At 44.6% G+C, this 20,935-nt stretch overlaps 1 protein-coding gene and 1 long non-coding RNA gene across 2 annotated transcripts in view; one reads left to right on the forward strand and one right to left on the reverse strand.

Annotated features, from left to right (window-relative positions):
• Positions 1–16,133, forward strand: part of klhl3 (kelch-like family member 3) — a 32,961-nt gene extending 16,828 nt beyond the window's left edge. Inside the window, exons 7-17 of the mRNA XM_036126913.1 lie at positions 1,520–1,682; positions 3,202–3,311; positions 5,555–5,671; positions 6,155–6,304; positions 6,383–6,500; positions 7,574–7,771; positions 9,349–9,450; positions 10,284–10,412; positions 10,571–10,711; positions 14,507–14,650; positions 14,911–16,133. Coding sequence (XP_035982806.1) covers positions 1,520–1,682; positions 3,202–3,311; positions 5,555–5,671; positions 6,155–6,304; positions 6,383–6,500; positions 7,574–7,771; positions 9,349–9,450; positions 10,284–10,412; positions 10,571–10,711; positions 14,507–14,650; positions 14,911–14,939 — 1,401 coding nt within the window. The 3' untranslated portion in view covers positions 14,940–16,133. The remainder of the gene's footprint in view (positions 1–1,519; positions 1,683–3,201; positions 3,312–5,554; positions 5,672–6,154; positions 6,305–6,382; positions 6,501–7,573; positions 7,772–9,348; positions 9,451–10,283; positions 10,413–10,570; positions 10,712–14,506; positions 14,651–14,910) is intronic.
• LOC118557281 lies at positions 13,161–14,534 on the reverse strand. The gene is made up of 5 exons (XR_004927762.1): positions 14,455–14,534; positions 13,949–14,410; positions 13,723–13,842; positions 13,311–13,626; positions 13,161–13,272 (listed from the first exon to the last, which is right to left on the reverse strand). It is a non-coding gene; the product is annotated as an uncharacterized LOC118557281 (long non-coding RNA).
• Positions 16,134–20,935: the final 4,802 nt, after the last annotated feature.

A 20,935-nucleotide genomic window follows, 5' to 3' on the forward strand; every position in this document is an offset into this window, starting at 1 on the left:
CAGCTTTATCTTTTTAAGAGGCAAATTTAGTATTTAATGCATTGCACAAAGACTGCTAATTATTCTAAAGACGTAAAGACGGGAAGTCCTGAAATAAGCCACATTATTTATGCACTTAAAAATAAAACACCTGAATATTCAGCATGTTGTGAATGTCAGATATGATCAAAATAAACGGAAAACCTTATATAAGATATAATAATACAGACGGGAACATTTCCATATATCAGTTGAATTCATCAAATTAATTGATGTCTGGGAGTTTAACTCTTCTTCTGTGTTTTCCATTCATATATTTCTTTTTTTTTTTACCTCAGGGGAGCAGAAATTCATTCTGTTCTGTTTGTCACACACTTTTCTTTATTTCCAGTTTATTTCTGGACCTCCTGCATGTTGAGCAGGAAGCCAGAAGCGGCTGGCCTGACCTTTCACCTCGCTCTGCCGCCTTGTTTCGTTCAACACTTTCAGCCCAGAGCGACCCAGAACCAGCTGCTGCTGGATGCTCCCATCAGCTGAACGTTTCAGTGTCTTTATAATTGAACACATGAACACGTGAGGAACGTTGATGTTTAACTCTTGGATCGTTCCTGGAGAAGCAGCTGATGTCCATAAGGAGCGTCAGAGCAGGCAGTGACTGGAAACGGCTTGGATTGAGTTTGTTCTGCTCACAGCCCAGTTTGACCCAGCAGCAGGCGGGAGACTTCCTCTTATTATCAGTGCAGGAAGCGCGCATGGAGAGGATATCCTCCCACTGTTAGCTGTGGGCCTGTCTGATTGGTGCTAATGCTAGTTTGGGTTTTAAAACGTCTCTTCTTTCTTTCTGACGGAGAAAACAGTAAAAGCCCGACTCGTGTTTCTGCTGTTTGCAAACATGTTGGTTCCTGGAAGATGCAGCATTCACTGAAGTGTTTATTCTAGAGGCTGTGGTGCTTCAGCACGGGATCAGAGACGTCTGATGAGGCAGTGATGAACCTGCCGATAAGACGTTTGGTAACACTTTAGCAAAAAGCTTCGTCTCATCCTGCTGTCAGCAGAACGCTGCCGTGACCCCTGTGCAAACCAGCAGAACCGCTTTGAGTATTTTGACCCCTTAAAATAAGATAATTAGACATCCTGCACTTGAAATAAGATGATTGAGATGAATAGTTCCTATTTTAAGTGCAAAATTCTTTTTCCATTGGCAAATCATCTTATTTACCTGCTCAAATAAAGGACAAATGCACAAATTTTAAGAACATTTTACTCATTTCTAGTTCCGTTTTTGCAGTGTCCTTTCTCCTTCTTCTCGCCTTGTATCTTCTCCACACTGAACCTACCAATAAATTAGCTTCGTTATATTTATTTGGCCCGGCTGAAAAGCTATTTCTGTCTTAGATAGTTGACATTTTTGCCTGTGGTGTGTTTAGCATTATGAACGTGTTCTTTGTCTATTTGCAGGTAATGTAGATGTTTAAAGTCACGGCGATGACACTGATGAGTGTGGATGTCATGGTCGGTACCTTCTGGGCCTTGCTTGCAGGTTCTGCTGCCGGCAGCCAGTCTCCTGCAGCTGATGGACGTCCGTCAGGTGTGCTGTGAGTTCCTGCAGTCTCAGCTTCATCCCACCAACTGTCTGGGCATCAGAGCCTTCGCTGACCTGCACACCTGCACGCAGCTCCTCAGCCAGGCCCACGCATACGCTGGTAAGCCTCATGCTGCTCGCCACCAATACGCCAGCAGTCTGTGCACATGTGCTAGGCAGCTAATAACGCTGATCCTGCAGCTAGCTTACATGCTTTAAAGCAGGGGTGTCCAAACTTTTTGGCATGTGGGCCAAAATTCTGAGGTCAAAAGTTCTCAAGGGCCAAAAAAAATTATAGTATCGATAGAAAATAACCCAAAAATTATGTTGTGATTCTTTTACCTGCTTTACAAAATATGACGATTTCAATTAAACTAATTCCAATTTTCTGAAGGAAAAGGATGTTAAATCACTGTAGATCCAAAGTTAAAAAAGGGTTTTGCACATTTTCTTTTTGTTAGAAACTCAATAGACTTGACTGAAAATAAAAATAAAATGAATTATTTTTGGTCTCACAATATGGCAACAGGTTTTTGGCCGGTAATTATTTTAAAACAATTGTTTTATTTAGCTAATTTTAATAAATTATTTGATGAAATGCACAAAAATTTGCATCTGAGTTAAAGTCCTCAGACAGATGTGGTCGTATTTTCTATGAAATTAAAGGTATACTATGCAACCGGGGTTGATTTTCCAGCGAGGCTCCCCCCAGAGGGCGAAAGTAAAAGTGCACTGTCATAAAGATGCTCAGCTGTTCTGGTTTCTCCATCAAGCCAGGCGCGGTTGTTTTGAGCTTAGCAGACAGGCGAACGCAATGAAAAGTGGAAAAAACAGCAGTACAAACAATGACTAACACAGTGAAGGTATGAACATCAAGCTTCCCGCAGCGCTATCTTGGCGAGGCGCAGCCGTGGCCGCCGCCGCCTCGCCAGTTTTATTATTATTTTTTTTTTTTTATGTTGGCGAGACGCTACCGCCACCGCCTCGCCAAGCCGCCGCCGCCGCCTCGCCGCGGTAGCGTCTCGCCAACATAAAATAAAATAAATAAATAAATAATAATAATAATAAAACTCGATATGCTTGCATGTTTATTTGACGTTAACACGCGTTTTTTTTGTTGTTGCTTTCGCGCGTGCATATAGTGAATGGCAGGGCAAAAACACATGGAGTTCTCGCTGTAAAATGAGAATTCTGAGCCTGTGAGTGCGGGCCGAGGGCTCCTGCAATTGCAAGTACGGTATTTCCCCCACAGACCACCAGGGCGGCCGAGAAAACCTTTGTTCGACCTGAAATGACTCATTTAATCATCCAAAACGGTATGGAGCACATTAATTAACTGAAAAATGTTGCATAGTATGCCTTTAAATAGAATGTAAAAAGTTTGGTTATTAAAACATGAATATATTGTGTTGTACCAAATGTTTTCAGTTGTAAGATCTTAACCTGTCTACATTAATTTTAGCCTAATAGAAATAAAATGTTTCCATCTCCATCAGACCAAATGCTGTTGGGGGGGGGGCCACACTTTGGACACGCCTGCTTTAAAGGAACAGACACCTTTGTTACAGCCCTCTGGGGGCTCATTAGCTGAAGTGTGGAGTTAGCTGCAGGCTGTAACCTGGACTGTTTGTGCGTTTCAGAGCAGCATTTCTCTGAGGTGGTGCAGGGGGACGAGTTCCTGAGTCTGTCTCTGCAGCAAGTGTCCAGCCTGATATCCAGCGACCAGCTCACTGTCTCCACTGAGGAAAAGGTTGGGAACAACCGTTTGCTCACGGCGGCAGTCTGTGACTCTACATGCTGAGGAATGCGGGGAGTTCAAGGCTAATTACGCGTCGTTAGCGTCTAGCTCTAAGTGCGTTATCAGCAGCGATTAGCGTTAGCCAACACATTTAGACTGGCTCACATTTAGCCTGCATTTGGCTCATTTCAGGGTCACTGCTGGAACAAGATGCTTCCGCCTCCTTAAAGTTCCCTGAATCCTGCAGTTTTATTCAGGTTAAGTTTGATGTCACCTTTCATTCATCTAGTGAGAAAACATTTAAATATGATTTTATTTTTTTATCTATGAGCATCAGATACAACCGTGTTTTTATCAGCTGTGAGGTTTCCACCATGGTTCAGAGTCAGTACAGAGATTAAAAAAAATACTTTGAACCATTTTCAGTACTGCGGCAACAATTTTTGAGGTACGGGGTTGTTTCTAGTTAAGAGGAAAACATTTGATTTATTCCAATGCGAAAATATTTCAACTTGATGAGATTAAAACCAATAAGTAGGGAACAATTTAAGTGTCAAGAGTAGACAAGGTAACAGCAATACCTTTGATTCAGTCTTACAATTCTTTTTAATCTACTTTAATTCCTAATTTTTAGTGTGCAAACTGTGTTCCCATTTGTCTGTTAATCTTCTGATGATGTGACTAAATATTACGACTGAGGGGCAAATAAAGCGTCATTCTGAGATAAAATACTTCCTAATGCAGCAAAACGTAGACTTCCTGTCTAAACAAAGATCTGGTCCATGCCAGTGATGGACCAGATGATGGAGTTTGTTACTTTGGTGGCATGCCTGGGGAAAAAAAGATCAAGTAAAGGAGATACTTGCCTAGATAAAGCTTTTAATTTAACAAATTAAAATGTTTCCAGTTGAAATGGTGATATTTTAAAACCCAGAATATCAGAGCTGGGAAGGAGGTCGCTATGGAGACGACAGTTTTCAACTCGCCGTTTATTAAACGACTTTTGTAGTTGAGTGGATATTAAAAAGGTGCGTTAACTGCTGCGGTTTCTGCTCCTGGAATCCGTTTAATGACTGTGACGATGTAATAAGAGACTCATAAATTCGTTATAGTGTCAGAAGTTCATCTGCTGAAGCCGTTTTATTTTGGATTGAACTGGATTTAGAGGAACGGGCCAAGTTTCATCGTTTTCATCCACAGTGCAGCTTCTTTCTGCTGAGTGGACGGTTTTCATGCAGTCTGGAGAAATCTGGATTTACATGTTTTCCCGCCATGAGTAAGCAAAGAAAAAAAAATCTTAATTTTGCAAATTTTAACTTGTTTTTAAAGACTTTACCCTTCAGGGTTTTTGGTTATTGACTCCCTGATTTAATTCACACCCATAAAGAGTCAGAAAATGCAGATTTATCTATTTGTAGTCAATTAAAGATGCTCATGTGCACAAGCTGTGCTGTGAAGACTCCACAGTTCAGTCCTGCTTCCCCACAACATTTACGTAGATGCTAACAGAGGATTTAATTATTAAAAGCAGAGAAATAACCCTGAGAACCACTCCCAGCACACAGAATATTATGAGCCTGCAGGTTCCAACGTTTTACCCTTAAAAAAAAAACCCTGCAAAAGTGAGATTTCTAAATTGCTCCTGGGTCGATAAATCTTCTGGATCACGGTTCTGATGCATCTAAAGCTTCCTGCTCTGGATGTTGGTGCTTTGATTTAATACAAAGGTTCCGCTTTATGCCGACGATTCAAAATGAAATGATTGTTTTTTACTCTAGCATGATGAAATCGCACCAGGGTGCATCTTTTACACGTTTCTTCCTGTTTCTTCTTCTCATGGGATAAAGTTTGTCAGTTCAGATCAGAAAATGTGATTTCTGGGTTCTTGCTTCCAGCCAGGCTCAGTTTGGAGATGAAACCTTGATTGAAGCCTCTCAGCAGGACAGACGCTTCCTCTGTTGTTGCTGAACGACCGGCTGCAGATTAATGTAAATGTGCGTTAACTTGGTGATTACTGCAGGAATGCGGTGTGAAGCCGACCTTCAGCTCCTTTATGATGCTGATCTGTGTCGGCAGCAGTCGTCCGTCACATTAGACTCTGAAAGAAGGAGCTTTCTGGGGCCTCCAGCCTTCCTCCCTGTTCTCCTCGGTTTCTACTGCCAGCAGTCTGAATCCTCGCTGCTCTGACGCTCCTCCTCGTCTCCTCCTCGTCTCCTCCTCGTCTCCTCCTCGTCTCCTCCTCGTCTCCTCCTCAGGTGTTCGAGGCCATGATCTCCTGGATCAAGTACGATAAAGGAAGCCGCCTGGAGCACATGCCCAGACTGATGGAGCACGTCAGACTGCCTCTGCTGTCCAGGGATTACCTCGTAAAGGTAAAGAACACGAAGCCTTCATGGGAACGGCACCAAGCTCCTCTGCAGGTTCTGCATAAGAACGCAGCTGCTTTGCCTTTTCTCCCTAATATCCACTTTAACCAGCGGTTCAGTAAAGGTACCGACTTTTCACAGAAACCGTGGATTTATTTCTGTATTTTCACCGGCTTGAAAAAGTCTGAACATTAAGCGACAATAATCATGGTTTCTATTGAGCAATGCTCATTCAGGCTGAACAGAACCAAATCACAATCCTTCATGGCTTTTCTTTCCTGCTAAAATCAAAGTTTGTGGTTTTAATGTGAAAAAGTCCCAGCAGAGACTCCTCAGTAGATTAACCTGCAGATCAGAGGCGCGTGAGCCGGGTCAGGCCCGGTTCTGCTCCGTCTCTGACCCGGTTCTGCTCCGTCTCTGACCCGGTTCTGCTCCGTCTCTGACCCGGTTCTGCTCCGTCTCTGACCCGGTTCTGCTCCTCCTTTACAGATCGTTGAGGAAGAAGCTTTGATCAAGAACAACAACACCTGCAAAGACTTCCTGATTGAAGCCATGAAGTATCACCTGCTGCCAGCGGACCAGCGCCACCTCATCAAAACGGACCGAACTCGACCTCGGACCCCCGTCGGCATCCCCAAGGTGCAGAACCAGAACCAGAACCGGGTTCTTTTTCTGCACAGCTTTCTGTGCTGCAGTCTGAACGTTGCCTCTGCACAGGTGATGATCGTGGTGGGGGGTCAGGCCCCCAAAGCCATCCGCGGCGTGGAATGCTACGACCTGCAGGAAGACCGCTGGTACCGGGTCTCGGACCTGCCGTCCCGGCGCTGCCGGGCAGGTGAGTTTCTGTCGGGCCGCTGTAGGTACCATATCGACTCGGGGTCCTGCGCCTTTTGATGACGTCACTATACATGGTTGGTTTAACATTTGCACAACTACGCAAAACATTGTGATTGGTCAGGACAACTTACTAAAGTAATTATAGCGGGGTGTAGGTTTTATTCGAGAGCGGGATTGCAGTTTGTAAACGGACAATTTTACGAAGAAATTCTCCATGGTCCCTGCGCCTCCTGATGACGTCACCTTATGGCAACGCCATTCAAACAAACTACATAGAGCCCGCAGTCTGCATTTGTAACAAATCAATTTTATTAAGTTAATTTAGCGGTTTCTTTTTTCTCAAAAGCTTGAACAAATATTCAAGCCATTTTACAAAAAAAATAAAAAAATAAATAAATTTGCTCAATGTTTGGAAGAATATTGTTGACAAAAATGGAAGGGCTAGCCAGACTAATTTATCCAGCATATATCTTAAATGTACCAAATACCACAATAAAAAAATTATCAAATTCATCACAATTTCATCTGGAATAATAAAAAAACGCGATCAGAAAGAACAACATCAGTACAAAAAGGAGGAATGAACGTTATTGATTTTAAAGTGATGCATGTCGTGATAAAATTAAATTTGGCTGCTGACTTTTATTAAAAATGAAATGAGTTTATGGTTTAGTTTCCCTTCACAACTTAAAAAAAAAAAATTGGAGGAATTAAATTTCTCTAAGGTTGTAACTTTGATCCTGCAAAATTACCGATTAAATTGTCAGACTACCACACAAGTATTTCAAAATGATGTTAAAAGTTTTCATGCCTCGACTAATTTACAGGAAAATAACCGTAAATTAACAAAATAAAATTGATTTGTAACAAATGGAGACCGCGGGCATAATGTAGTTTGTTTGAGTTGAGTTGCCATATGATGATGTCATCGGGTAGCGCCTGAGACGATCTGGTGTCTACAGCGGTTTAACGAGCAGCTTAGGAGGCTCTGATGGACCGGAGCGGGTCAGGGTTGGCGGCGGTGCTCAGGTGTGAGTCATCTACGGTGTGGTGTGTCTCCCTCGTCTCCAGGTGTGGTCGCCATGGCGGGCCGGGTGTACGCGGTCGGCGGCTTCAACAGCTCGCTGCGGGAGCGCACCGTGGACGTGTACGACGGAGCGAGGGACCAGTGGAGCGCGGCGGCGAGCATGCAGGAGAGACGCAGCACGCTGGGAGCCGCCGTGTTGGGAGACCTGCTGTACGCCGTGGGAGGCTTCAATGGAAGCATAGGTACAGGTGTTCCTATTATTTATTACTGGTACAGGTGTTCCTATTATTTATTACTGGTACAGGTGATCCTTTTATTTATTACTGGTACAGGTGTTCCTTTTATTTATTACTGGTACAGGTGATCCTTTTATTTATTACTGGTACAGGTGATCCTATTATTTATTACTGGTACAGGTGTTCCTTTTATTTATTACTGCTACAGGTGATCCTATTATTTATTACTGGTACAGGTGTTCCTATTATTTATTACTGGTACAGGTGATCCTATTATTTATTACTGGTACAGGTGATCCTTTTATTTATTACTGGTACAGGTGATCCTATTATTTATTACTGGTACAGGTGTTCCTTTTATTTATTACTGGTACAGGTGTTCCTTTTATTTATTACTGGTACAGGTGTTCCTTTTATTTATTACTGGTACAGGTGATCCTATTATTTATTACTGGTACAGGTGTTCCTATTATTTATTACTGTACAGGTGTTCCTATTATATATTACTGGTACAGGTGTTCCTTTTATTTATTACTGGTACAGGTGATCCTATTATTTATTACTGGTACAGGTGTTCCTATTATTTATTACTGTACAGGTGTTCCTATTATTTATTACTGGTACAGGTGTTCCTATTATTTATTACTGGTACAGGTGTTCCACGCGCTCAGCTGCTCCACAACGCCTAAAATATGAAGTTACATTTTTAAATAGAGATCAGCCTCTTGATTGTAGTTAACCAGCCATCACAGCGACTGATGGACTACAAACATGGCGGCCACAAACGGACCTAGACTGATTCCACATTCAGGGGCGGGAGGACCGAGCCCACGTAGACCGGTTCCTCCAGCGGTTCTGAACATCAGGCTGTGGGATCGGACCCAACGGTACTTCAGAACCTGAACAATCACCAGGATTTATTTCTCTGCTAATGATAAATGACGGAGAAATGCTGCCTGAGGCGCGCTTTCTAATCAGAACCGTCTCTCAGGGTGAACAGAACTTTCTACGTCAGGAGATCTGAGAGAGAGTCAAAGACCAGACGCTAAACGTGAAGAGATGTCATACTGGTTCCTGTTGGTTCCTACTGGTTCCTGTAGTTCCTTGTTGTTCTTGCTGGTCCCTGCTGGTTCCTGTTGGTTCATACTGGTTCCTGTTGGTTCCTAGCCTCGTGAGACCATCCTGATCTCGCGAGCTTTCAAGGTTTCACTCGCAGATCAGTCTGGCTACTCTCCCTTAAAGAAAATTTGGAGCCGTTCACCAAACGAACGTCCAATCAGCGTTGGCTTTGAGGCGGGTTGAGGTGTGACGCAACGAGAAGCGCGTCAGTTCAGTCTAAAGAACATGGCGGCTTCAGCCGATGAAACTAGCGTTAGCGTGGCTATCGAGCAAGTTTTATCGGAATTACAGAGTATTTCTTTGCTGAGCTAACGAGCCTTTACCTGCAGCAGCAAGAGTAGCTTGGCTTGTGGTTGTGTTTTCGTCGTCGCTCGTAACAGAGCGACGACGAATCTGATTGGTTTATTTGGCCCGTCTATCACCAACATAGGCCAATCAGCTAACCAGTATTTTGTGTGTTTCAGGTCTGGCCACGGTGGAGGTTTACAGCGACAGAACCAACGAGTGGAGCTACGTGGCGTCCATGAACAGCCGGCGCAGCAGCGTGGGGGTGGGCGTGGTGGACGGTAAGAACCGTGCTAGCAGCGATTCTGGAGACTGTAGGCGTGTTCATGCTGAGCTGTAGGCGTGTTCATGCTGAGCTGTAGGCGTGTTCATGCTGAGCCGTAGGCGTGTTCATGCTGAGCCGTAGGCGTGTTCATGCTGAGCCGTAGGCGTGTTCATGCTGAGCCGTAGGCGTGTTCATGCTGAGCCGTAGGCGTGTTCATGCTGAGCCGAAGGCGTGTTCATGCTGAGCTGTAGGCGTGTTCATGCTGAGCTGTAGGCGTGTTCATGCTGAGCTGTAGGCGTGTTCATGCTGAGCTGTAGGCGTGTTCATGCTGAGCTGTAGGCGTGTTCATGCTGAGCTGTGTGCGTGTTCATGCTGAGCTGTAGGCGTGTTCATGCTGAGCTGTAGGCGTGTTCATGCTGAGCTGTAGGCGTGTTCATGCTGAGCTGTAGGCGTGTTCATGCTGAGCTGTAGGCGTGTTCATGCTGAGCTGTAGGCGTGTTCATGCTGAGCTGTAGGCGTGTTCATGCTGAGCTGTAGGCGTGTTCATGCTGAGCTGTAGGCGTGTTCATGCTGAGCTGTAGGCGTGTTCATGCTGAGCTGTAGGCGTGTTCATGCTGAGCTGTAGGCGTGTTCATGCTGAGCTGTAGGCGTGTTCATGCTGAGCTGTAGGCGTGTTCATGCTGAGCTGTAGGCGTGTTCATGCTGAGCTGTAGGCGTGTTCATGCTGAGCTGTAGGCGTGTTCATGCTGAGCTGTAGGCGTGTTCATGCTGAGCTGTAGGCGTGTTCATGCTGAGCTGTAGGCGTGTTCATGCTGAGCTGTAGGCGTGTTCATGCTGAGCTGTGTGCAGGGAAGCTGTACGCCGTGGGAGGCTACGACGGCGCGTCACGCCAGTGTCTCAGCACCGTGGAGGAATACGACCCGGCCTCGGATCAGTGGTGCTACGTGGCCGACATGAGCACACGCAGGAGTGGAGCAGGTACGCACGCTGAGAAGGCAAACAGGAAGCAGCTTCTGCCTTTAGAAGAGTTTTTTTTCCATTTTGCTGGTGAAGCAGCAAGAGTGTGAAAGCAGCTTCTTGCAGATATAATCTGAAGGTGGCGCTGTGACCAAAAGGTCTGTGGTGTGGTCCTGCAGGTGTGGGCGTCCTGGGCGGCCTGCTGTACGCGGCAGGAGGACACGACGGCCCTCTGGTCAGGAAGAGCGTGGAGGTGTACGACCCCCAGAGCAACACCTGGAGGCTGGTCAGCGACATGAACATGTGCCGAAGAAACGCAGGTAAGACCACAGGACAGGTAATCGTCACCGATTGACTCGTGATCAGCTCCCCAGAAGTTCTGCCTCTTTTAAAGGAGAAGTCCGGTCAAAATCAGAATTCAAACTGCTGAAAGTACTTTAAATATAAAACTACTACATACTGTGCAAAAAAATATACGTTTTTTTAATTATGAATAATTTTCATTTAATCATGTTTATGTGGAGGAATCCATCTTGGTCAAGAATAGTACTGCCACCTCCTATTTTTTTACGTCACTCGGCGGACCCGCAGTTGAGCAAGTTTCAACGCTTTGTTTGTCACGGCGCACTATTTTCCAACATGGTGACGACTGGTGTTCTGTACAAGCAGAGAGTGATGAAGTACTTAATGACAGTGATGGGAGTTCTGTGGAGCCATGGACCGCGGAACGGGTAGGGCCAGTAGGGCCGCGGCCCTACCTACTTTTGATGATCAAACATGTAAAATAATATATATAAATAAAATTAAAATATTTAATAGCTATTTTTTTCAAATGCACAGTAGTCTATGGCAGCAGCATCATTCTCCAATGAGAAAGCGATAAATCATCCCATCTAAAAATGTATTGGCTGATTGTGTCATGTGATGTAAACAAAAGTTTTCCCACCTCTGCGCTGCTTATGACCGCTACTTCGTTAGCTTAGTTAGCTTAGTTAGCTTAGTTAGCTGTGTCCACTGCAAGTGCTGAGAGGTGTTTCTCGTCCCTCCGTCGTATCAAGACCTATCTGAGATCAACAATGACCCAGAAAAGACTAAATAGCTTGATGTGCGCCCACACACACAGGGATCTTTTGACCACAGTGGATGCTTTGAGGATAGCCAGGGACTTCATCCAGCATAATGACAGACGGAGACACTTTTTCGGGAATATTTAGAGCAGGGGTGAGTTTGACTTTTCTTTTCAAAGTATTTTTATTCTGTAAATATTGTGTTAGCTGTAATATAATGATTGTAAGTGGAAATAAATCCGGGGCGTGTGTGCTGGAACGTCAGAAAAAAAAGTTAAATAAAAATTCGGTGCCGATTTTAATTATAACATGGCAGACACATTTATCATGCTCAGGGACCACAGCCTATGAGAAAGCAATAAATTCTGGTGTCTAAAAACGGATTGGCTTGTCTTGTGTCATGTGACGCAAATCAGTTGCGTGATCAAGGGGATGCTGGTGTTTTATGTATGCGGGCGCGTGCGTATGTGATGGGTAGTGGTATTGTGAGTATTGCCTGATGGGCCCGACCAATTTGAAATGCGTTCCGCGGTCCATGTGTGGAGCTATCATCATCTGATAGCGATATGGATTTTTTAGAAGAGTTTCTTGACAGAAACCGGACTTTTGACGGAATCCAGCATACTTATTTCCAGTGCAAACTCAGTCGGGTCCTACAATATATATGTATACACGCGTGTGTGTGTGTGTGTGTGTGTGTGTGTGCGCGCTCCGCCGCAGCACGGCTTTGCCGGCGCTGCAGCGGAGCGCGCACACACACACAGCGGAGGAGAGATCGCTGAAGTGACTTAAGTTATATATTTGCCCTCTAGTAAAAAGGGCAGGTGGTCATTATTGTATAAATATTAAAATATAAGAGCGTTCCAGCACATGCTGGGGCGGAGGGATACCACATCACATGTGGTATCCCTCCGCCCCTCTGCTCGGTGACCATCCCCGCAAATTCTAAATAAAAATTCTAAAATAAAACATAACTTACCGAAAATCCTCGCTCTCATGTCATGTTCAAAACATTCTTCTTCAAAATGGTCGCTGCATATGACGTGTTTTCTCTCTGGCCAGAAGTTAGATGGCAAATCCGCTCTGTTCATGTTGGCAATCCAGCAACGAGCCCGGTGGCTCATGAATCGGGAAGTTGAAATAAGCAATGTTTTTTCCACTTTTACCAGTTGTGTTGGAACATCCGATGGCCATGCACGTGGGCATTGTTGCTTCAGCAAAAGCTCTTGGGAATGTCAGCGGTGAAATCCTCTGGAAATCCGAAAAAAATATTGATGATCGCAGCTGTGTAGAACGGCTCCTATTGACTTTGCATGGAAAGCGGAGAGAAATGCTGTCGCCGCTTCCGCTTTTCCACGCCCCAGGATGTGATGTCAAACGCCCCTTACTGCCCAAATATGGGCAGTAATGTCAGCCCCCATACACAGTGATTCAGACGACAATTTATGTTTTTATTTTCTTATTGATTAAAGATAAGTTCATTAAATAACCACAAACGTATTAGTTTTAGTTATAGCTAATGATACCCTGATTTTTCCTTGTTGACCGGACTTCCCCTTTAAGTCTCACATGAAAATATCTGCAGATGTAGAAAAATCCCTCGGCTAATGAAACGTTTTCCACCTGTCATCGTGGTGTTTACCTGTCTACACCTGTTTACCTGTGTTTACCTATGATCACCTGTGTTTACCTATGATCACCTGTGTTCACCTGTTTACCTGTGATTATCTACCTGTCTACACCTTTTGACCTGTGATCATCTGTAATCACCTGTGATCACCTGTGTTTATCTGTGATCATCTACCTGTGATCACCTGTGATCATCTACCTGTGATCACCTGTGATCATCTACCTGTGTTCATCTACCTGTGATCACCTGTGTTCATCTACCTGTGATCACCTGTGTTCATCTACCTGTGATCACCTGTGATCATCTACCTGTGATCGCCTGTGATCATCTACCTGTGATCGCCTGTGTTCATCTACCTGTGATCGCCTGTGTTCATCTACCTGTGTTCATCTACCTGTGATCCCCTGTGTTCATCTACCTGTGATCGCCTGTGTTCATCTACCTGTGATCACCTGTGATCATCTACCTGTGATCGCCTGTGTTCATCTACCTGTGATCGCCTGTGTTCATCTACCTGTGATCGCCTGTGTTCATCTACCTGTGTTCATCTACCTGTGTTCACCTGTGTTCATCTACCTGTGATCGCCTGTGTTTACCTGTGTTCATCTACCTGTGATCACCTGTGTTCATCTACCTGTGATCACCTGTGTTCATCTACCTGTGATCGCCTGTGATCATCTACCTGTGATCGCCTGTGTTCATCTACCTGTGATCGCCTGTGTTCATCTACCTGTGATCGCCTGTGTTCATCTACCTGTGATCACCTGTGTTTACCTGTGTTCATCTACCTGTGATCGCCTGTGTTCATCTACCTGTGATCGCCTGTGTTCATGTACCTGTGATCGCCTGTGTTCATCTACCTGTGATCGCCTGTGTTCATCTACCTGTGTTCATCTACCTGTGTTCACCTGTGTTCATCTACCTGTGATCGCCTGTGTTTACCTGTGTTCATCTACCTGTGATCACCTGTGTTCATCTACCTGTGATCACCTGTGTTCATCTACCTGTGATCGCCTGTGATCATCTACCTGTGATCGCCTGTGTTCATCTACCTGTGATCGCCTGTGTTCATCTACCTGTGATCGCCTGTGTTCATCTACCTGTGATCACCTGTGTTTACCTGTGTTCATCTACCTGTGATCGCCTGTGTTCATCTACCTGTGATCGCCTGTGTTCATGTACCTGTGATCGCCTGTGTTCATCTACCTGTGATCACCTGTGTTTACCTGTGTTCATCTACCTGTGATCGCCTGTGTTCATCTACCTGTGATCGCCTGTGTTCATCTACCTGTGATCACCTGTGTTCATCTACCTGTGATCACCTGTGATAATCTACCTGTGATCACCTGTGTTTACCTGTGATCACCTGTCTACACCTGTTTACCTGTGATCACCTGTGATGCTGTCTGCACCTGCAGGTGTCTGTGCCATAAGCGGGCTGCTGTATGTGATCGGAGGAGACGACGGCTCCTGCAACCTGTCCTCTGTGGAGTTTTACAACCCGCTGACCGACAAGTGGAGTCTGGTTCCGACCAACATGAGCAACGGCCGCAGCTACGCAGGTACGTCGCTCACCTGGTGTCAGGTACGTCGCTCACCTGGTGTCAGGTACGTCGCTCACCTGGTGTCAGGTACGCTGCTCACCTGGTGTCAGGTACGCTGCTCACCTGGTGTCAGGTACGCCGCTCACCTGGTGTCAGGTACGCCGCTCACCTGGTGTCAGGTACGCTGCTCACCTGGTGTCAGGTACGTCGCTCACCTGGTGTCAGAGCCGCCAGCGACAGACCCACTAACCTCCTGTTCTCCCCTCGGCGCCACGCAGGAGTTGCAGTGATCGATAAGCCGCTATGACCCGGGCCCACTCCCAGAACCCAAACCAGCAGAACCATCATCCCTGAAAGGCCAGAACCCAGGAGTCCAGTTCAGACCGGCTGCTGGTCCGACCCGTTCCATTGGAGTTCAGGGAAGAAGCCCCACCCACAGAACCGGTCCAAACACCAACTGGACCGGCAGCTGGATCCGCTGTCAGGATCACCTTCCGCACACTTGCACTAAACCGAGGCGCCGCTTCAGATCCACACCGGTTCTGTTCGTGTTCTGGTCCGGACTTCTGATCAGCAGACAAACCGGCACCAAGAAGCTAGCTGGAGCGGTTCTGGTTCTGGTTCTGGTTCTTCAGGACGGTCTGCTCAGGAGTCAGAAGGAATCCGTGTCTGACTGCTGCGGTGGTCAGAACCAGCTGGTTCTGGAGCCGGACCCAAACCCAGAACCCAGAACGCTGCAATGTAAAGAATGTAAAAAGTAAAGCAGAAAAATGTTTATTTGCTGTTTTTGGAAGATTTTTTTTACCTTCGTCGTCTTTTGGCTGTGAGAACTACTGATGTTCTGGTTCTGAGCACCAGACCCGTTTCAGACCTGGTGCTGGAGACGGTGAGCGTTGGGGAACCGGCCCAAATGCAACCCTATCAGGTCCAGAACTTTATTTATTGACTTGAGCAACAGGAGCGCAGCGTGTCGACCCGGTCGTGTTCTGTCACCTCGCTGCAGAACCTCAGAGAAAAAGGCCAGAACTCTGTTTACTGGACCGGACTTGGTTCTGAAAAGCACAAAGTTATAGTTTTCTATGTCGTGTCGGCCTCCTGTGACCAAACGTTTAGCCTGGTTCTGGTTCTGGTTCTGGTTGGTCCTCATGGTGCCATTACTCAGCAGAATACCTGCAGCGGTCTTCTTCAGGTGCCTGGGAGAAGCTCCGCCTCCAGCGGCTCACCTGGCAGAACCGAGGAGCTGCAGGCCGTGTGGAACGTTTTCAGTTTCACGTCAAACTTTAGCAGAAAAATGCTGAATATGCAGAAAAGTTTACAGCAAAATAACGACTTCAGCCACATGGAGGATTTTCTAACATCCAGCGCCATGGAAACCAGTTAAAAGATGTTTAAAATCAATTTGTGACAAACACTAAATGGACTCTGATGTATATTATATGTGATTGTTAAAGTGACCAGATGCAGTTGCTATATTTTTAATATAAACGATGAATTTTGTGGACAAAATGTTTGATATCGTGTTTTTTTTTTTCCAGACAAGAATATTTTTATAAAGTTGTTTAAATAGATTTTATGTTGCTGCTTTGCAGAGGTGGAAACTTGTTTGCTTGAAAAGACTCAATATTTTACCCAAACTCTTAACTTTGCACCATTAATTAATTTCACTCGTCTATTTCCCCTCTGTAGTCTGAGATGCAGCACAACCAATCAAATTTAATGGATATTTAAAAAAGGAAAAGAAATGAAGCGAAGGACAAAAATGCTCCCAAGAGAAAATTTGGTTTTTAATATAAAGTTCTGCTGTTGCATTTTCACTGAATATTCTGGAGAAATATCGTTCAAAGGAGGAATGTTCTAGAAGCTAAGTTTAGTTTAAGTGTTAGAGTCAGTTGCTCTGGTTTCATCACGTTTTGAGATAAATACCAATTTAAAAAGAACACGCGCTCTATTATTTACATTATTTCAACATATTTAAAGACTCTAAACGACTTGAAATTAGATGTTTCAGACTTGAGGCTAAACCTGTGACTCAGTCCCTCTTCTGCTTTACATCATTTCCATTTCATTATTTCTATCTCCATTCCTCCAAATATAAATCAGAAAATACATGAACAGAACTAATGGTTTATTGGAGGTTCTGGCAAAATTAGATGCCTCGTTTATTACAGATATTATGCAGTATTGTAAAAACAGGAAGTATTAGTCAGTAAAAAAAATATAGATTTGAGAAAAAAAATATATTGAAGCATTTCCTGGTTTGTTTTTTTAATGGAAACGGAGCCGACCGTGGCTCTGGGATCTGCTTCGGTCGGATGTTTCTGAGCTCCGGTAAGCAGAGGAACCTCAGGAACCTCAGGGTCCTGTAGAGCAGAGCAGGAGCCACTGTCCTGGGTGTTTTAGGTGTTTCCCTGCCTCCTCACACCTGTCTAACATAAATTAGAGACTAACGGGCCTCAGCAGGCATCAAGGGCTGCTGATGATGTAAAGCAATCATTTGGTCCTGGTGTGCAGGAGCAGAGACGTCTAGAACATGCAGGACAGTGAGTCCTGAGGACCAGGTCCAAGACCTCTGCTTTAGAAAACTGAGATGGAGAAAGTCTTCTGCGCCACCAGCAGGGGGCGCCAGAGTCCATGAGAGCACAGAGAGAGCATAGAGGGCAAGAAGTGAGGAGAGGAAGGAAATGTGTCACCCTGAAAACTGAAGAGCGCAGCATATTTCTCCTCCTTTGTTGCTAAATCATCAACATTTAGCGTGAAGAACGCCTTTAATGAGGATCTAACTAACTTTGATACGTCACTAACTCTGACATTAACCTCTTCAGGATCAATTAAACACGCTGCAGTTGCTTTGCTGGATGGATCTCAGTCCTCCAGCTTCTCAGACGCTGGATTTCTGGTTTCCAGGAAGGTTTCCTGTCGTCATCCTCAGGACTCAGATCTGAGAAAAACTGCATTTTTTTTTACAGCTTCTTGTGTTTTACGTCTACATGTCAGTTTTTCCTGTGGCTCCTGGTGGTGGTGCATCTCAGAGGCTTCAGCTGCGTGAGTTCCCTTCCTGCCCTGACCTTTGACCTCAGAGAACATCTGGAAACCTGCAATGAGCACAAAGCAGCCCTGTGTCCCACACGTGCACACACACACACACACGTGCACACACACACGTGCGCACACACACACACACGTGCACACACACACGTGCGCACACACACACACACGTGCACACACACACGTGCACACACACACACACACGCACACAGCAGAGTTTGTGGTGTGGTCTGCTGCTCCTGCAGCTCCTCGTCGTGCTGCAGAGGAAGTTGTAACTGGAAACAGATTTAGGAGGCGCTGCTCCGTCCCGGTTCGGAGGGCTGGGTCTGAAGCGGGTTTGGTTCCGGTTCTGATACCGGGTCCGGTCAGAACATGTGACCGTGGGAGTGGATGGTGCAGTTTATGACGCGTTGATTGTTGGAGACGCTCCCAGCAGGTCCAACATGGACCGGAACAACTCACCACCGACCCATTTGGTCCCAACAAACCTGCCAGAGTTCAGAACAACTTTTAATATTTATTATGTCTGAAAATCCAACATGTACTGAATTTAAAAAGTAGAAGAAAGACAGAAAAAACCTAAACAAAATGTTCAAGGGTGACCGCCTTGGATTCCCACTGATCCATGACCTGTTTTCCTTTATTCGGTTCTGATCTCCTGTCCTGATTGGTTAGTTTGGTTCTGATTTGTTCTTAAATCCAGTCCCTTCCTACAGGAACCGGTCCAAAGAAGGAGTTCTCCCGGGTCCCTGTCACACCGAACCAACCGGTCCAAATCAAATCTGACTTCAAGTCAGGTAATTGCAGCCACAGCGGTCCGGTTCAGGTTCTATTCAGAAAGTCCAGTTTCATGTTCATGTTTGAATCCTCATCTGGAAGCAGTTTACCCCCCCCCCCCCCCCCCCCCCCCCCCCCCCACAGGTCAGGCCCTGCTGGGTGTAGTCTCTCTGTTCTGCTTACAGATCCCATCTGGAAATGTTCTGGTGAAGACGGCTGGGTCCAGACTGAGCTGGGATTATTTCATTTAACCGATGAGTCAGCACTGATGACGTTCTCTTCCTGTGATTAACCGAGGTGAACGTGTCTGAAACCCTCCACCCCGACTCAAAGTGGAAACAGGCCCTGCAGCCAGAGCCAAGCAGCAACTTTCCAGCTGCTCTTCATCTACCTTCATCAGATCCTCTCCAGCAGCAGGAGATCCTCTAATCAGCTTCTCTAAACTCACCCCAAGCTGATGGAAAAGAAGCATCTTGACAGCGAGGAAACATCTGGGATCCCACCATGGAGATAGAGGGAGTCTGCAGAGCTCGGTGGATTAAACCCAACAGTTATGGAGAAATATAGAAATATTGTAATATCTCTCAGAGAAACTGTTTCAGCCCTCAGATCAGCAGCAGCAACACTTTCCTTTTTCTGCAGAGTCTCCAAACATCTCCTCATTTGTCCTGTTAGATCTCAGTGCTGCATTTGATACAGTTGATCACAATATTCTCCTACAAAGACTTGAACATACTGTAGGGATTAAGGGGAAAGCATTAGGCTGGTTTAAATCTTATCCGTCGGACAGATTCCAGTTTGTTCATGCTAATAATAAATCTTCCTCAAACTCTAGGGTCACCTGTGGAGTACCACAGGGTTCAGTCCTTGGACCAATTCTCTTCACTATATATATGCTTGCTTTATCCAACAGACTAGTGGTCCACAAAGAGATTATACACAACAACACGACATAAAAAAGAAGAAAATAAATAAATAAAATATAAAAATAAGAAATACAGAAATAAATCTTATAAAATACTTGCGTACCAATGTTTCCACAGAGCCGAGTGGAATCTGGGATGTGAAAACATTACAATAATACGTTCAATGACCTGCCAAACGACACATAAATCTGTATATCAGATTTCTCATAAGTGCGTTACAGAACATCTCACTGAACCAATCATACATGCAGTTTTACATAGGTGCATTAATTTTGACAGGTCATCCATGTACAAGTTAGACAAGGCAGGTGAAATCAGCCCACCCTGATGCTCACCACTACTCACTCCAAAGGAAGCAGAGGTGTTATTGCCCCATTTTACATGCATTTTCTGGTTAGAATACCAGTAAATCAAAATCTGTATAATAACTGGAACCACTCTCTGTTTTAATTTGTCTAATACCTTGTAGTGATTGACACGATCAAAGGCCTTAGAGGCATCAATTAACCCAATTAACATGGATTCATTTTTTCTTAGATATGCTCTTGCTGCCTCTTTCAGGACATAAATACAGAAATCAGTTCCAAACTTGGCTTTAAAACCAAACTGATTATTTGTTGTATTAATAAACTGATTGAGCCGACCAAGCAAGATTTTTTCTAATACTTTAGATATCACACTAGCTAAAGCTATTGGTCTGTAGTTATTAAGGCTACCAACCTTACTGGTTTTGTCCGTAATTAAAAACACATCGCACACACGCACAGTCTCTTTTTGGCTAGCATATTTCAGATGTTCTGCTGTAATGCTATCATTACGCCTTATTCTAGGAGAGTCCCATCTCTTGGTCTACCTGCTTGTACCCACATCTTATATTCCTGTATAGCTTCTGCATGATATCCTGACACGTTTATTCCAACCTGGCTGATGTTATTAGCCTTTCTGCATGTAAGGTATGGTCTTGTTCTCCCATACAAAGCATCTACAATGCCATCCTACATAATATGAAGGTCTATATATATGTTTCCGATTGGCAAAATTATCAGACAGCATGGGATTAATTTCCACTGTTATGCTGATGACACTCAGCTATATTTATCCATAAATCCTGATGAATCCAATCAGTTACTTCGACTGCAGTCATGTCTTAATGACATCAAAAGCTGGATGACTTTAAATTTCCTGCATCTAAATTCTGACAAGACAGAAGTTGTAATTTTTGGACCAGAGTCTTTGAAAGAGAGACTTCCTAAAAGTGACCTATTATGAAAAATTCATGTTTTGCATGTTTTTGTACTTTCATAAACCACGCTCAGCCAAGCCAGGCAAAGTAAAACTGCAACATACAAAAATGTAACACATGACTTTTATACCACATCTTACATCAAAGTTAAATTATTATTGGAAATAAATGATATAAACAACTTAATATTGGGAGCAAAATGTGCACTTATTTTATTTCACATAAAGCTAGGCTTATTTTTTTTTTTTTTTTTATAAGTGTTCTTTCTGCATCTTAGATATTTTAGTCTAATTTGTACATCGTACATGAATC

Source organism: Fundulus heteroclitus, chromosome 23 (genome assembly GCF_011125445.2).
Source record: "Fundulus heteroclitus isolate FHET01 chromosome 23, MU-UCD_Fhet_4.1, whole genome shotgun sequence".
Classification (NCBI taxonomy): Eukaryota; Metazoa; Chordata; class Actinopteri; order Cyprinodontiformes; family Fundulidae; genus Fundulus; species Fundulus heteroclitus.